At 35.1% G+C, this 17,668-nt stretch overlaps 1 protein-coding gene across 1 annotated transcript; it reads left to right on the plus strand.

Annotated features, from left to right (window-relative positions):
• The first annotated feature begins 6,161 nt into the window (after nucleotides 1-6,161).
• On the plus strand, nucleotides 6,162-15,601 carry rhag (Rh-associated glycoprotein). The gene is made up of 10 exons (XM_015388004.1): nucleotides 6,162-6,424; nucleotides 11,720-11,903; nucleotides 12,457-12,607; nucleotides 12,696-12,843; nucleotides 13,344-13,510; nucleotides 13,589-13,726; nucleotides 14,904-15,028; nucleotides 15,114-15,184; nucleotides 15,259-15,332; nucleotides 15,445-15,601. The coding sequence occupies exons 1-10, from the start codon at nucleotides 6,250-6,252 to the stop codon at nucleotides 15,517-15,519; spliced, it is 1,308 nt and encodes a 435-aa protein (XP_015243490.1). The 5' UTR covers nucleotides 6,162-6,249; the 3' UTR covers nucleotides 15,520-15,601.
• Nucleotides 15,602-17,668: the final 2,067 nt, after the last annotated feature.

The raw sequence follows: 17,668 nt of genomic DNA on the forward strand, positions 1-17,668 counted from the left end.
ATAAAAAGCATTTAAGGCTCTCAGTCTTTACACATATTTTAATGTGCATTTTATTAGGGCCTTATATAAACCAACACATTGAAATTCATTAGTGTAAAATGTGATTTCATGATCACTAATTTTCAGGATGAACATTTTTATACATTGCTTTGTCCAAAGCAAGCAGGATTTCTTATGGCTTTCCTAAAACACCAGTTTTTAACTTGCCACTTCTCTATAAAGGTCATCTCTGTGGAAAACCGGACTAATAATTGTCCACCCTGAGCTTGTTTGATTGTTTAAATTAGGTGGACGGTCATCTATTGATAGGTTTGCATCATAAGAAGGTAAAATAAGAGTTCCTCAGATGGATGCTTAAAGTTTTGGGGTTTTTTCCGCAAAGTTAACACCAACCAAAAAGGCTGGATCTATTCTGAGATTAGATTATCTAGATGTATCTAAAACTAACAGATAAGCTGAATGTTGAGGTAATTGGTTTAACTTTGTTTGGGGTTTAAACGGCTGAATATCAACAGACTTTTTATGCACTTTAAAAAAAAAAAAACATGAAAAAAATGCATCCTTTTCCTACAAAATTACAGTTATTTGCCATGAGTACTTTACTGTCTTTAATTCTATAACATCCACCTTTCCAACCAATTGTAATATATGGAGTCAGAATATTATAGTAAACACATAGTTAAAAAATGTCCAACATTTTAAATGCTTATAACACTGTGTGGGAAATATCACCTCTATTTATTTACATTTACAGGCCAGTTTGTCACATTTAGAGTAGAGGGGAGGAGCGTATCAGTGCTGCATGTTAGAGCATGGGGGTGTCCAGCCTGGACAGATCGGCAGCCCGGTGATGGACCTTTAAAAGTTTGTTTACTTCTTACATCATGACTCACAGGTGGAGCCATTCTGAAACTTGCATAAGCATAATATTAAATGTAAATCATTAACAACCAACTTCCAAAATACATCTTGCGTTTGAAGTAAAAAGTCTCAGAAGGTTCAAGGCCAAGCTAGTGCAGTTTTGAAAGTCAGAATCAAATTCCCACAGGGTGTTACATGGGTGTTTACACTATTGATAAAACTTAAAGATATAGTGGAGGATTTTCAAGAATTTTTTAAAAGACCCCCTCTCCACTTTAAAAAACAAATGCATATGCGCCTATTAAATGCATGCAAGAGCATGCACAAGTCCATTTCTCCTCATGTTTAAAAGTGGTTTGCATCGCTCATACAAGCTTACTTTCCTAAAGGAGATTTGCTCTATTTTCTCTATGTTTCCTCATCATCAGTAAGAGAAAATGGGGACAAGCACGTAGGACGGCCTTACGTAAACGTACCACCAGAGTGATTGACAAATAGGAGGACAACTTATTTTGATGGTCCACATGGAAAAAGAAAATTCTCCACTAGACATTTAAATTTAAAGCTTTATTTTGCAAATAATCTGGAGATATGTACATATCTACAGATATGTTTCTATATCGTGACAGACCTATGACTAATGCAGTGTTAGGACTCAATTAATAAAGCAGTATAACAGAAACCAACACAAGATTCAAAAACGCATTTAGCACTATCCAAAGTGCAGGTCATGTTAGGAGTTGTCCATTTAAAAACACAATCTGGAAAGCTTGACAATGATATATCGATGAAGAAACACCAAGTTCAGATAACAGCCTCATGAGGAACCAGGAAACAGGCTTGTCAACAGCTTTTTTTTTGTTACAAAATAATGAATAATTTAAAATTTCTACAGTAACACAGAATTACTAGTTTAATAAGGGAATAGTTTGGCATCCAAGCAGAATATAAATAGACTGATCCAGTTGTCCACAGTGCCTTGCAACACACTAAATTTCCTTTTAACCTTTAAACATTATAATACATCACAACCATAAACTCCACTTGGTTCCTACTAGATTTATACAGCCAGCCTAGGTTGGCTGAGGAGCAATTGTAACAATTCCTGCAGATTGTACATTGAAAAAAGGAGTACATTTTGTGCCCTTCTAACATTTAAATATGCTTTTATTTGAACAATTTTATATTAAGCTGCCGGGATTGACCCTTTGCCCCAGAGCAAGCTTTCAACCTTTAACTGATTTTGTTCCATGATTTACCTGAATTGCTCTCTTTTTCTTTCCTTTTATCAAAGCCATTTTTCCCTGCTGAAAAACATTCCCAAAGCATGATGCTCCGACCACATTTCACTTGAAGGATGCTGTGTTCAAGGCTTTTATCATAAATAGCCTTTTTGAATATTATTAAGCACCTAACCTAAATGGTAATCCTAAAAGTTTATCATCATTAATTTGAATAAAAAAAAAAATGATACACCTGCTTTATACATTTTGTTAGCAAGAGCAGTTCCTGAAAGGCAAACTAAACAAGCTGAAAACAACCAAACAGCAGTAGATTGAAATTTCACAGGAGGGAGACCTTTTAGTGTATTTTTGTCATGGATGGAGTATTTCACCAGCTGGACACCTAAGCGTGCCCAAAAATTTGTACAAATCATTCCTCTGTACTTTGGTGCAATAATTATTCTGGGAAAGTAGATTACTCTCAGAAGAGCTTCAGAGATTTCAATATATCTCAACATTTGGAAGTAATTTCCCACAGGGCCTGGGGAAACCTTCCCTCTTCTCAGCTCCAAGACAAACAGAAATGTTTTGCCGGCTGCGATTATAGTTACTCAGCTCATTTGTAAAGCTCACAATCTTCATCAAGGAGCTCTTGGCGAAGGAAATTTGACATGATTGTTACCACGCTGACTGTGGGAGTCGCTCGTCAAATCAGGGTCTTATGTCAGATCATAGCTGAAGTGAGATAGAATGGTTTACAATTGGGAATTATGTAAAAGTCACCTGTTGTTCTGATCGAGTCAAAACAAGGAGTCACACAAGATGCATTCAGATCACTTATCAGCGAAACACATCAAAGCAAGCAAACATCTACAATGCCCCCTATGAGAAGCCAGTTGAGAATCAAATTGCTTTTTATGTGCATGGCAGAAAATTTTTGACACTATGGGAAAAACTGCCTTTTAATTTACCTCAGATCCCAATAATGGGGCCACAGTGGTGTCGGATGTAGGAGTTTGCCCTGAAATGGAAGGGTTGATGGTTCAAGCCTCTGGAGTTCAGTGTTGTTGTGTCCTTGGGCAAGACACTTCACCCGCATTACTGTATATATTGATGGTGTTTACAGGGCCTGGTTGTGCCAGTGTAAGGCAGCCATACTTCTGTCAGTGAGCCCCAGGGCAATTGTGGCTACACCATCGGTTTGTCAGTGAATGGGTAAATAACTGAATGTAGTGTAAAGAGCTTTGGTCAAGTCTCCTGACTTGAAAAAGCGCTATAGAAGTACAGGCCATTTACCTTAATAATTTAACATGAAAGTTGATCCTTTTGACACTTTGGCACAATGGATGTTTGAACAGAGAAACATGGTACCTACATGCCTTGAAAGTTTAACAAATTTAAAAATAAAATTCTCTTCCTGATTTCTTTGAGTTTTTCCAATAACGCCACACATGGATGCAGTGTTGTGTGTGTTATTACTTTTTTTTGTTTTCATTGCAATTCACCATGATGCCAACCAGAATAGAACTTAAATAATCTGACAACCTGACATGTTTCCTTAGATCTAAGAAAACATGTCAGGATTTCCACGAACAGTACAGGAACCAACATGACTCAAGACGACCATGAACTGTTAGAAGCTTGACCAATGTGGTCATTGTCCAGAGTGAAGCCTATGACTGACAAGGACAGCAGCAGGTATATTTGGAGGAATCAAGGTGAAGCTTTTATCCAAATATTGTACAAATAATGAATGGTTAATGGTTTGTACTCAAAAGCCCTGCATCCCAGCAAGGGAAATTTCGATTTGAACGCCCCCGAAAGCTGGAAATGTGAGCTATAAAGTCAAGACAACGCGACCGTATTTGACCTCTGCATTTATTATGGATGGTACGTTACATTGGCCTTGGAGGCCAAAACAAACAATGAAGAACAAAAGCATCTACATGGAACATTGTCGTCTCACAAATTACTTCAATTTGAGTTTTGAGGTAAATCCAATACACAAAGTGTCGTGCATGGGTTGTGCAATAATGACAAAAGAGCATGGCCTTCTTAAAATTTCAAGAAAAATGGGTCTAACAACAGAACTTAGAATAGTTTCTAGACTGGATAAGTGGGGCTAAAATAAAATTTGATTCAGCTTTTATAAGTGTGTTATATTAGTTTGGCCAAGAAGATATACCAAATAACTTCCCAGAATTTATACTAGAATCTTATTCTCTTGGTGTCAATGATTTATATATGATTCAGTTCAATTCAGTTTCCAGATTTATTCAGATTTTTTATAGCACATATTTACAACACATGCAGTCTCAGGGTACTTTATAGAGACAATTTAAACAGATAATACAGTCAGATTGGTAAAAAGAAGAGACAGCAGTGGATATTTGCTTACATTTTGTCTTTGACTCCATAGAAATCCCTCACATCTATGATGAGCACATACAGTTAGTCACAGTAAAAGCTGAGCCTATTGCTATGTCCAGTTGATATATCTTTCCAGGATGGTCAGATTCCAGATTAAGCAAGCAGAGGGAACATAAAGTTAGAGGTTGAACTAACAAATACCACAGAATGGGAGAAAAAAAGATAGAATGAAGAAGAACGATGAAAAGTGGTCCATATGTCCTCCAGCAGCGTAAGTCTACAGCAGCATAGAGATAGTTCAGGATAACGTGACTAACATGACACTGAGCTTTATCGAAAATGAAAGTCTTGTCTCAAAAGTAAACACTTTGTCTGCCTCATTGGCTAAACTGGTAGTTGGCTGGTATATAACATTTATCTTTCAGGCTTCATATATGAGCCCCACAATTAAAAAAAATGTAAGGTGTATAACAACCCATGCCTTGAAAAAAAAAAATGGAGAACTAAAACCCAGAATAAGTATGACACTCAACTCTATGATTAATGTTTTTAAACATGTGACCATGGCTGTATAATGTATGAGATGCATTAGCAGTCTGTACACTGGGGGCTAAATATGGAAGGTTAAAATCAAGTGTAGCAGCTGAATCTAATCAAATTAGGAGTAAATGGGAAGCCTTGTGTTTTTCCTTTATCCTCTGTAATCTTAATGAAATTAATTGCATCTCGTATATGGTTTGAAAAGTTTTCTTATAGTAGATTAAACGATCTGTAGGCCTACATGCTTTTCTATGTGATCTTGATGCTGATAAGTAAAGGTTGCTTTATTCATTTATTCCTAATCATGCAATTACAAAATTCAAGAAATTAGCATTGATGATGTAAGATCAAGTGATAAACAAAAGACATGAAAATATTTTGGAACATTACAATTTTATATACAGTATATATATATATATATATATATATATATATATATATATATATATATATATATATATTTATATTGAGATTTTACATGATCAACACTAGCTAATAAACTTTTGAAGTCCATCTAAACTGAATTTAGTTCTAGACTTTGATTAGGCCATTCTAACACACACAAACCAACCCATCCTAGATCTTATTGTGATTTAGGGTCTTGCTGCAAAGTGCTTCTGGGAAACTACAAATTGTTTCATTTTGCAGAAAATTCCTATAATTTTTTTGCCCTGGCTTATATCTGAGTGTACCAGAGGGTATGAATCTTTATGTCTTAAATATATTTTAAAACTTTGCAATTGTGCCCTACAACCAAAAATTTACCTTTCAGTCAGGTTTGTGGTTTCCACCAAACAATTCAATCTGTAGCAATAGTTTTACTATTAAGAAAATATTTATATGTTGAGCATACCCTGCCAAAAAGTTCAAGGTCAAAGAAAAGTTTCTTACATTAAAAAAAACCTAAGAAAGAAATATGTCAGAAATATCTCTGAGCTGGAAGGAAAGATGAAGTTTATCTCTGCCTGATGGTTGGGTGTTATTATGTTTGTTTTTTTGTTTGGCTGTCCCTACGGTCCATAGAGGAAACCCATCCCTCGTGAGTAAAGTGAGCGGGGTGGAGGGAGTGTGGGGGGTGTTCACCATTGAGGCCTCAGTCTTCTGCCTTTTCATTGGTCAAAAAAAACAACTGTACCAGTTTAAAAGCAGACGCCGCTTTCTTCCCCCCTTTTTAGACGGCTCAACCCCTAAACACAGGACATATAGGGAGGGACTGACACAGAGCTGCAGAAAGATAACAAGAGTTGGTTTCAGGATGCCTGCCTACTCCACCAACATGAGGCTGAAGTTCCCCATCCTGGCCTTGATTTTGGAGATTATCACCATCATCCTATATGCTGTGTTTGTGACCTATGATGATGGGCATGGCCATCATGATGATCACCACAAAACCAATGGCACTGAAAAATCTCCTTTGGATCTATACCCTAGTAAGTGATGCTGATGGATGCTCTTTTTTGGATTCTCACTATTTAACTCTTAACTTAATCCTAAGGCTAATCTACATGCATTGCAGCTTTTTAATTACCTAAAGGTGCAAAGAAAACATCTAAAAGACTAGGCTGTTTTTCTAAAACAAAATAAATGTGGGATGTAGCTGATATTCAAGCAAACTTCTTTGAAGGTTTAGATTCAAAAGATCATCTTTCCTTATGTGCTTTTACCTTGACTAGTTGTAAACAGACATAGAAACATTTAAAAGTAGTTTCAGGTGCATGATTATAATTTTTTTGTTTTGTTTATTAAAGATGCACTAGTAAGCTTTTCTTACAGTCAGATTTCTGCAGCCAAGGATCTAAGAGGATCCTGCAGGAGAAATTGTGATCTGTGGCAGAAAAAAAGCTTACATGTGATTTTCATTAGTATGTCACAGAGGTAATTACAGACAGTCAGTCATAAGGTGGCCAGAGCAGCAAATTGCAGCTTCTGTTGCTTTGTGAGAATCCCATCTCCAAGATGCCTTGTGCCTTCAAAGAGGCACTGAGGCTCCTCTTTGCATCTGAGCAACTTATCTGCATAAAACATAGACTGAAGTTGCAGTTAATGAGCTGCTGTTTGGTCTGCTGATGGCTGGGTGGGGCAGGTGTGAGTCTCAGAGATTAGTGGAGCCTCCAGAATTTTGAAATCTTTCACCCTAGATATGACGATCTAGTTTCACTGTAAAAGATTATGTATTATTTCTTCCTAGCCTTATATTCATCTAAAAAAGCTGATATAAATATGTTTCAATGTTTACTTTACTTTGAATATATTTTTTACCTATTCTGAATTAATTCATGAACATACAGTTATTGATTAAATATGGAAATATGTTGTTTTGAGATTATCTGGCTCAGCTCAGAAAAATGGTGAAATAAAATCATTCATTCTCCTTTTGAAGGTGATGCTGAAATAAATTCAAAATTCAAATAAATTCAAATGCAGCTGTGAAATACCTTGTGGTTTAATGCAGATTGCCTTTAAAGAACAATAACTGGCATCAGTCTTCACTCAGCTCTATGGATGCTCCTTGGAGGATTTTCTCTGATCTTGGCACGCCAATGCAACGTTACCTAACTTCTGGGCGTGTCGCCATTTATAGTGGCTGCTCACCAGTTTTATTTCACAGACATCCATAAACCATTGATCACTGTATTGTAATAACTCATTACAAGCAAAGACAAGTAAGCAGGTCTAATAAAAGCAGCTAGTAATCAGAAAGTGGTCAAAAGAAAAAAATTATAAGAAAAAAGATTTTGTATCTTTTAGAATAAACCAGATATCTACTCCTCAGTATTTTATTCCCATCATATTGACTTTTAAAACGTTTTGCTTTTTAGATAATTACTGTGTTTGCAATGAAAGTGTGCATTAAACATTATATGCAAATGCACATTGAGATCTGATTGAGGCGTATATGCTTAAGGATTCGATTAATATATGTAAGGAAGCATGTTTTTTGTACTGAATCGTAGTAGATTTCAACATTTGAAAAAAAAATCAACTGTTTGGACAAAGAACTGGAATGAACTAAGTTAAAAAGAAATCTAAAAGATAATCCACACAAACAAACAAATAAAACAAGAACAATAATTATTGTAAATGTTATTTACAATCAACAAATTTGATTCAGCTCAACTGTTATTAGGATTTAAAGTCATATTTTAATAAAAGATTCATCTTCAGTTAAAAGGACGAATATTTCAACCTAAATTTAGATGAAAATATGTTAAAAAGTCAACATTCCCCTTCATCTGAACAATGTTGGTATGCTTACAAAAAGTGAAAAGCAAAGGATGTCATAAAAATGTCCTTTTATACCACACTGGAATTAAAATGTCATTGGAATTAATTGAATGGATTAAATAAATAGGTGTTTTAGTATTCTTTTTATTAAGGGCTAAATCATGGCTGCAGATGTTCAGAAGTACTCTTGGATATCAATTGTTCATAAGGACTGGGGTCTTCATAGACAATAAAAGGTTAAAAAAAAAGTGCAAAAACAGCAAAACAGCTTCTAAGTCAAATTGTTTATGTCAGCTAAGTTTCACCGACTTTTCAGATGCATTTAATTTTAGGCAATGTATAATTTAATGAAAAAGTGTTGTGTCTCACAGAATCGATGAATTCAAATGATTCCGGTTGCTTTCCTCATTGCATGTGTATAAAGTTCAGTGTGGAGAGACTTGATTGGCATGCATTGTATATGCATGTTAAAGTAGAGGAATACAGGGTTGTAGGTTTTAAAACTAATACCTGTAGTTTTTTTCTTTGTTATTGCTTTTTTTACTGTGTCAGTGTGCTCCAGCATTTTTCAAAACAGTTGCTTTTTGGAAACCTCACAAAGGTTTGATGAACAATAGAGGAAACGTAAATTGACATAAAGTGACCCTAGATAATTTGAAAATATTGTAAATTAGTTTTAGGAGTAATGTCAGGCCTCAGTATCTTAATCATGAATGATTCTATTTCTTTGACTTTGTGCAAAGAAATAGCGAAGTTTAAAAAACCTTTTCGAATGCATATGAAGTATCTCAATTAGTCATTCCACTGAGAATCTTCACCAGCATATCTCAAGTAGTGAACATTTTGTTCCAGAGTTTATATGTAGAAGGTTAGAGAAAAAATATGGTTTAACTGTAGTGGATGACATCTATATGGAAGTCAAAACCGCCATAATGCCTCTTAAGTAAGCTTGTTCTGTAATTGGTCCATTTCTGGTAAACAATATTTGTACATCAATAAAAAAAAAGCGGTCGGACATGACACCAGGAGGTGCTTAAGCTGTTAAAGGGGAGGTTTCTTTTCTATTGGCATTACAAGCATGCTCAGTATGACGGATTGCTGCAAACTCAACAATATGGTGCTCATCCAGGAGAAGCAATTCGTGCAAGTCAATGATGCAAAGCATCCAGTGATTCCATTAAACTTACTAAGTTCTTAGAGATGCCATGTGTTGTGATTTAGCGCTATATACATGGTCTGAGTTAATTGAAACGATTTGATGGATGTTGATCCATGCACTTTACTTTTACAGAGTATTCCAATTAAGGGTAGAAAATCACTCATCTTTAACCAGAACCAACAGATAAAGCAAATGTTCTGTCTTAACTTTGATTACATCCAATAGGAGTTGTTATATTTGAAAATAAAAAACAAGAGGTCAAAGATAGCACCAGCCAACCATACCAACAATATATAAAATATATTTCTGCTTTTAAACAGCCATAACATAAAGCAAACATTTCGTTTTGGATCTTGCAGTAGGTTTGTATTGCTAGTAGCAGCGATTATGAGCCCAGCTGTAAGGAGAAACTATAGTTTTTTACAAATCAGGAAAGAAAAAAAGCAAATGTAAATGTGACACTCTTCCCATTTGTAACGTACGACTGAAGAGGCAAATATTTAAGTTTGGTGACATTTCCACTTTAAACTTCACATTTTAAAGACTTCACCATTTAAAAATATTCTTACATTTACATAGAACTTTTATGGCAGATAGAAAGGGAGTTAAATGAACTGTTCATACATAGTCAGATTTTAAGTGTCTGAGAAGCCTATATAATAATTTTTTTATAATGAAAAGAACTTGAATTACAGCAGAAGTTCTCCCCAACTTCACAATTCAACATGGACGCCTCACATGTCAACATTACCAACACTATAGAAAATTTTTCTAGATTTGTAAATTTAAGAAAAGTGCATTGTTCTTATCTCATAATGATAACAATAGCTATCATGACCCTAAACACAATTGTTTAGAGTGAGGTTTTCCAGCCTTAATCTGGAATACATGTCAGTAGGATCCAATGTTATGTGCAGGTCAGATCTCCGACCTTCAAAATAACTGAAGGACAAAAGCGATTGATTTAATTAATTTCTTAACAGAGTTCTTTTTAATCAGATTTCTTCTCATTTGCACCCAATAAAGCTAGCATTCACATAGCTTAGTGGTCTGTTATTTTTAGTGGGGATTTCTTAAGCAGATTTGTTTCAGTTTTCGCGGTATATTACTGTAGATATTGATATTTTTTTATTTATATTTTTGTCTTTCTGACCAACATTTAATATGTTTTTTTGATTTGTTTTTAACATACTGAAGCCTCTTAATGTTGCATATTACCCCCATGCTAATCAAACTAGCAACTTTTAGAAAGTTGAAAAGACTGTGTTTATCTTATTCCAGAGTCACCTTGAGGCCAACTTATTTATTTCTTTATTTATTTATTTATTTATTTTGCTTGTTTATTTATTTGTTTACTTATTTATACCAATCTCAGCAGGAGCAACACCACCAGCTCATTCTCTGTCCAAGCAGTCTTAAATTTTGTGCATTTTTATTTAAGAAGGCCGAGTGTCACTAAAATGAAAAAGTAATTCACTTATTGAATTATCTAAAAACAATCACTGCCCCTACAAATGATGAAAGCATAGCTGAAAAGCTCCATTAGATAGGCTGTCAGGGGCCACATGTGGTCTTGCATTTGAAAACCCTCTGGAGGCCAGCTGTTATCCAGAAAGCACATAAGTTTTTAATTTGTTTTCATATCTTAGCATTGGTAAAGAAAATCTACCAACATGTTTCCCAAAGTCACTGAAGAGCTCCTGGTTTGTGTAAAGAAACTCTGTATACTATAGCAAATTTAAAAGGAGGTGAGGGAATTCAGCCTATTGTTTCCCAGCCTATATATCTGACATATTTTCAACATGAGAGACTCATCATACTAAGCTTCAGAAATATAAAAGCTGTTGATGATGATAAGTTTTCAAGGAAGTACCAGACTTTATGTGCATCCTTCAGAAAAATACCTGCACTTAACTCTTTGGGAGCATTTTATGGATTGTTTCTCCTTTTTTGTGAAAAGTGCCACATCACAAAAAGTATCACTATTTTTGTTGTTTAAAGCATCTATTTGCACTTTAGGAGTATAACAGGATCATATGCACTTAATCAGAGGTGCCACAGAGCAAAAGACCAAGCAAAAATTGTCCCAAAATGCTATTCATAGTTGGATTAACTTGGTTTCACAGCAAACAAGTGACAACAGTTACCTCTGTTGAGAAACATGACTCCTGTTAAGTTCACTAACTTTCAATAAGTCATTTAAAATAAAAAACAAGTTGAAGAATCCATGAGGAAATGGTTTAAACCCAAATGGAAAGTTTTACCTTGAAGTGCTTAATTTGATTTTTATAATGTCCTCATTTAGCAGTCGATGAAATGCACTTTTTATGCTATGCTGCAGTGTTTCAGGATGTCCATGTCATGATCTTCATCGGCTTCGGGTTCCTGATGACATTCCTCAAGAAATACGGGTTCAGCAGTGTGGGTGTCAACCTGTTGCTAGCTGCCTTCGGTCTCCAGTGGGGGCTCCTCATGCAAGGATTGTGGCACATGACGGATGGCAAGATTAAAATGAACATCTTCGGGTATGTTTTTAAAATTGCTGAAACACATGCAATCAAAAACACAAAAATTTGCTTTTTTAAAAGCTTTTAGCTTTTTAATATTGATGCCTAAATAAGTATTATACCCATTAACCGGTCACCCATTCTGTCACATTAACAGCATAAGCTTTAGTTATTTCATTGGGATTTTATGTAAAGGATGAGTTATGAGATTGAAATCTATTTTTTACAAATAAATAGTTAAAACAACATCTTGACCAGTGTTCAGGCTTTCACTGAAAATGAAAAAGAAAATGTTTGGAAAACCTTCCATGTAAGATGGATCAATGCAACCCTTTAAAGACAAAGTCCTTCCTTCCTTCCTTCCTTCCTTCCTTCCTTCCTTCCTTCCTTCCTTCCTTCCTTCCTTCCTTCCTTCCTTCCTCTTCGTACTCATCCAATACAGTGTGCTGGTCTACCACATAAGATCCCTGCAAGACAGTCAAATGAGAAAAATAAAAAGAATAAATCAGGAATAAAATTATCTTAGTTCTGTTTATTATTTTATCAAGATATTATCTCCATTTTTCTGCAGTATGATCAATGCAGATTTCAGCACAGCTACAGTCCTGATTTCCTTCGGTGCCGTTCTGGGTAAAACCAGCCCTGTGCAGCTCCTCATCATGACCATCCTGGAGATCACAATCTTCTCCATCAATGAGCATCTGGTGGCTAACATTCTGGGGGTGAGATTATAATAGCACAAACCAATGATCACAAAGCTAATCCTGGCATTTTACCTAAAAAACATTGTAAAACATCTAATTTTTACAGGCTAATGATGTTGGAGCGTCAATGATCATCCATGCTTTTGGTGCTTACTTTGGCTTGGCAGTAGCTCGCGTTCTTTATCGACCTGGTTTGAGTAACGGACATGAGAACGATGGATCTGTTTATCACTCTGATATGTTTGCAATGATTGGTAAGAAAAATGAACACCACAAAAAAATAACTGTACGCATGACAAAGATGCACCATACGAAACTTTAGATTTTTCTTAAACAGTGAAGCTCCAACTGAAAACAATGAAATAAACATGGTGGTGTTTGTAGTGACACGGTATAAATAGCTATTTTAAGAGTTTTGTATTTGTTTGTAAAGATTTTTACAATGCATTTTCCTAACTAAATCCAACCTGTTTTAAACTGTCTAATTACAATACATTTAATAATATGAAGATGAATTCCTCAAGTTAGGACACATTTTCCCTCAATACACACAGGCAACACCTGTTAATGATCCATTTAGGCAGCCAATATTCTGCAGTATGTTTAAACCATTGCTCAGTTTTCTACACCTATACCATGTCTCCCACCAAGTGGACACAAAAAAGTAGTGCAGTCTGTGACTTACAGGCTATGAAATCCAATGTTTATTTATTTATGATTCGTATCATCCAAGCTAAACTTACTAATTGTGCAGGAACCGTGTTCTTGTGGATGTTCTGGCCCAGCTTCAACTCAGCCATCGCTGAACGGGGTTTCCCTCAGCTCACTGCAGTGATCAACACCTATGTCTCTCTGGCTGCCTGTGTGCTTTCTGCCTATGCTTTCTCCAGCTTGGTGGAGCACAAAGGAAAACTGGACATGGTAAGGTTGTACACTCATCTAAAGTAGATAACTAAACTACATTTTAAACGTATACTAATTACATTTACATCAACATAGGTACACATTCAGAATGCCACTCTGGCTGGAGGTGTTGCAGTGGGAACTTGTGCCGACATGCAGATCCAGCCTTTTGGTGCCATGCTGATTGGCTTTGTTGCTGGCATCATTTCCACCCTGGGCTTCAAATACCTCTCGGTGAGTTGAAAGCGAGCAAGTTGGTGTAAAAAAAATAGCTCCTGTAAATTACAGCTAGATCAGAAAGAAATCATTTACTTGGAAGAACCTGTTTTTTTGTCACATGTACCTAGACCAAATATGTGACCTGAAAGAGACAATATTTCAAAAGTCTAGCAGCTCTTTCAGGAAAACTCAGAACTTAACCTTCCTAGCAATATCATTCAGTTCATGTTGCGTACTACAAGATGTTCCCTCCCAGTGGGAAATGCCTAGAAAGCAGGAGCTGTTCTTAAGAGAACTCCTTCTGATACAGAAAAGCATTACTTTTTATCCAAACTCCTGCTTCAAGAAAAATTTTCCTCTCCAAGGCTGAAAGTCTTCCTATGGAGGAGCCTCATTCCATCAGCTTCTATTTCATTCTATAAAGAAACTTCACTTTATGACTAAACTCTGTCTTTATTAAAACGGTCTATATCAACATCCTCATTGTCCCAAAAGAGGCCCACTTTTATCAATCTCCCACGCCATTCACTCGTGAACCAGAACCTTTACTGAGGTTCCTATGCTAAAGCTTATATCATGACAGAACCGCATTGACTGTAAAGGTGAGAACCTAACCAGTACAACTTATTTTAAACTAAACTTGGTGCAAATAATATAAATAAACCTCTTGCCTGGGTTATAAAAGTCCAAGCAAAATTTGATAGTATGAGAAATGCTTCTCATCCTTCTAGCATTGCATTTAAAATAATAGCCCTGATCCCCCAATACATCCACATTAAACTTTTGACACCTACGCTGCCTTTGGGTTTTTCTCTTTTAATATGTAAAGGAAAGACAGCAAAAAAAAACATTACGAAAGCTTTATGCAAAGTTATTCAACATGTTTTAGGAACCACACAGATCATCCTTGTCAAAATCCTAGGGGTTTTGGTACTAAAACCATCTTGATAGGATAGTGAAAAAATATTTTCTAAAAGAGTTCATTTTTCCATTTTGTTTTACATGTAAAAGTCCAATAATAAATAGTTTTGGGTTGTTTGTCAGCAATGAAAGACTTTCCAGCCCCATAGGATGAATTTATATAGTTAGTAGGGATTAATAATGGTAAACATACTTATCAGAGGATTACTTTGAAAGAAAATTGCTGCTTTTTAAACAATGAATATTTTGTGTTTTTTTTCTTCCTCTACAGCCAGTCTTGGCATCCAACCTGGGTATCCAGGACACCTGCGGTGTCCACAACCTGCACGGCATGCCTGGCATCCTTGGAGGATTGGCTGGCATTGTTGCTGTGGCTTTGGGAAAAGCGGAAACGGGGTAAATGCTCCATTCATGGTAACTAAAACAAAGGTACAACAGAATTGTTGCTTTGAAATAATGTTATTGTTCCTTTAAATGTCAGCTCTGCAGCCATGCAAGCTGCTGCCCTGGCTTCTTCCCTCGGGTTCGCTCTGATAGGAGGTGCTATAACTGGTGAGTGGGGATGAAAATGGAAACAGTGAAACTGCAAAAACTGACTTAACAAACATTTTATTGTTGTCCTCCAGGGATGATAATGAAGCTGCCATTCTGGGGACAGCCTCCAGACCAGAACTGCTTTGATGACTCTCTTTACTGGGAGGTATGGATTCCCATTTCTCTTTCTGAGAAATGCCTTTTGCTTTGCATTCAACCTCTGTTTGCATTATCCATTCATCATATTTTGCTATGATGCTGATTTGCTGCTTTTACAGGTTCCTAATGAAGAGGAGGAGAACGAAGGAAGTCTGGCTGCTGCAGAAAACTCAAAGAACAAAGCAGAAGCTTGAATAGTGGCATATTTTCTCTTCTAATGGAAAAAGCAGACATGGAGATGCTGTAGTTTCCAGACAAATTAGTATAGAAAAAAAATAAAAATTAGCACTGCTTTGTTATGGTTTTTACATGTTTTCTGCACAATGGCTCTTAGTTATGAAATGATTTTCAGAAAATTATACTTGGCAGACTAAGTAACAAGCAAATATTTTTATTTTACACTGAAGATTTTTTAAAGAAAGGTTTCATAACTATCCTAGCATTCAAAGCAACTTAATTTCTTCACGGCTAAAATATAGATCTTATAAGCTTTCTTATTGTAATGTTTTTATTCTAAGGAAAATACATGTATTTTTCTTGCCAAATGCATGTCTGCTTAAACACCAGAGGCTTTGATGTGCTGCTTCACACAGTCCAGTCCTTTTATGGAGTCAGAGTCTGACAGTTCAGCTCTGACACAAGCTTGGACGGTCGCTTCATTTTTTTATGACTAATAAACCTTTATACATCTTATCTTGTACATTTTAGCAAAAAAAAAATCTATGTTACAGATTAAACTGGGTTTTATTTTTTCTGTTAGAGTAAAACTATTATTTTTATATGTACATACAGTTTGTTTTTTTATGGATTGACACGGTCGGTTTTTATCAAAGCTAACAATGGCAGCCGGTACTCTAGTCGTTTTTACTGCAAATTATTACTCCTTCCAAGGCTTTATTTTCAGCTTATATTTTACTTTGTTCCTGTTTTCACTGTCAGTTGGTTACTGTAAGATTCTTTTGGAATATGAGTCTTTAAAACAAACTAAAAAAGCAAATTCCTCACATTTTACCAACAGTATAAAAGCTTCTCTTGTTTAAGCAGCAGGGCTCTATAGTGCTTTTAATTTGTATCTGCTTAGAAATGCTATACTGATGCCTTGATGAAACTGACTACAAATAGGAATTATCAAATATATAGCTTGTTTATAATCTGTCATGCATTATGTCTTATGACATATATTTCAAGACATTTTGCTTCTAGTTTCTATGCATTGGGCATTTGCTCCTATATGTACAATATGCTGATAGACATATTAAAAAGTTTTTTTGTACAATACTGCTGCTGATGTGCTGGTTTCTTTCATACCCATAGGCATTAATACATAGATGCCTCATTGGACGCTGCTGGCAGTGAGGTCGACGTGCCTAGAGGGCAGCCATCTTGAGTCAGACCATAGTTCAGACCACTGATGTCAGAATGAATAGAAGGCGCCTCAGATCTAATTTTAATAACATGGAAGATGAGTCAAAGATAATATCACAATAATTTATATCCATATCCTATATGTGTCACAACCCCTTGAAAGACCAAAACAAATTTTATAATGACCTTTCAGTTAGATTACACATATTTATTTAGACTAAAAACAATTTAAACTGAAGTCAAAATAGATTAAATATATACATAATTATATTTTGTGCAGTTAATTAGTAATATGATAAACACAACATTTTATGTTAATATATTATAATATTATATGATATAAATATTATATATTTATATAGTATATTATTATTATTCAGTATTTTTAAGTATTGTACTGTGATAAGTAATATGATATGTATAGGCAATGTAGTTGTAATGTGGTTTACAAGGAGACTAAGTTTATTTTTTAGCATTTTTATTAGTTTAATGTGAATTTTTATGTATTTTTTTTTTCATTGTGAAAACTTTTTGTCAAATCGTAGTGAATGGTAAATTTACCTTGTCTCTAGCTCACAGTTTTTTTCCTTATAAGTGTCTAAACCTCTTCCAAAACTCTTTTTCAAACCATGTTTGTTATTATTATTATTATTATTATTATTATTATTATTGATGTGTGCCACATATTTCAAATCCTATGTATTCTTATTTAGTTTAGTTTGTTATTAGTTTTTTTTATTTATATTTTAGGTTACTTTATGTATATATATTTTTTGTTTCTATATGTAAAATGGCCAAACTGCTTCATGGACAAGCACTAGTTTTACCAAAAACAAACAAGGTAGGCGTACTGACAGAAGACCAAGCAAAGGAAATGATGATGGTTAGAACTGAAAATAAAAGAACAATTTCAAGTAAATTGACAATTAATGTTATATATAGGATATATAGGATAAAATAGTTATTTATTTGATGATG

This window comes from Cyprinodon variegatus, unplaced genomic scaffold (genome assembly GCF_000732505.1).
Source record: "Cyprinodon variegatus isolate N-32 unplaced genomic scaffold, C_variegatus-1.0 Scaffold410, whole genome shotgun sequence".
Lineage (NCBI taxonomy): Eukaryota > Metazoa > Chordata > Actinopteri > Cyprinodontiformes > Cyprinodontidae > Cyprinodon > Cyprinodon variegatus.

Excerpts from the sequence above, each read along its gene's own strand:
- rhag (XM_015388004.1), top strand. The coding sequence starts at position 6,250 with ATGCCTGCCTACTCCACCAACATGAGGCTGAAGTTCCCCATCCTGGCC. Across the intron at positions 11,904-12,456 it reads ATTAAAATGAACATCTTCGG|TATGATCAATGCAGATTTCA; the intron begins GTATGTTTTTAA and ends ATTTTTCTGCAG. Across the intron at positions 15,029-15,113 it reads TTGGGAAAAGCGGAAACGGG|CTCTGCAGCCATGCAAGCTG; the intron begins GTAAATGCTCCA and ends TTTAAATGTCAG.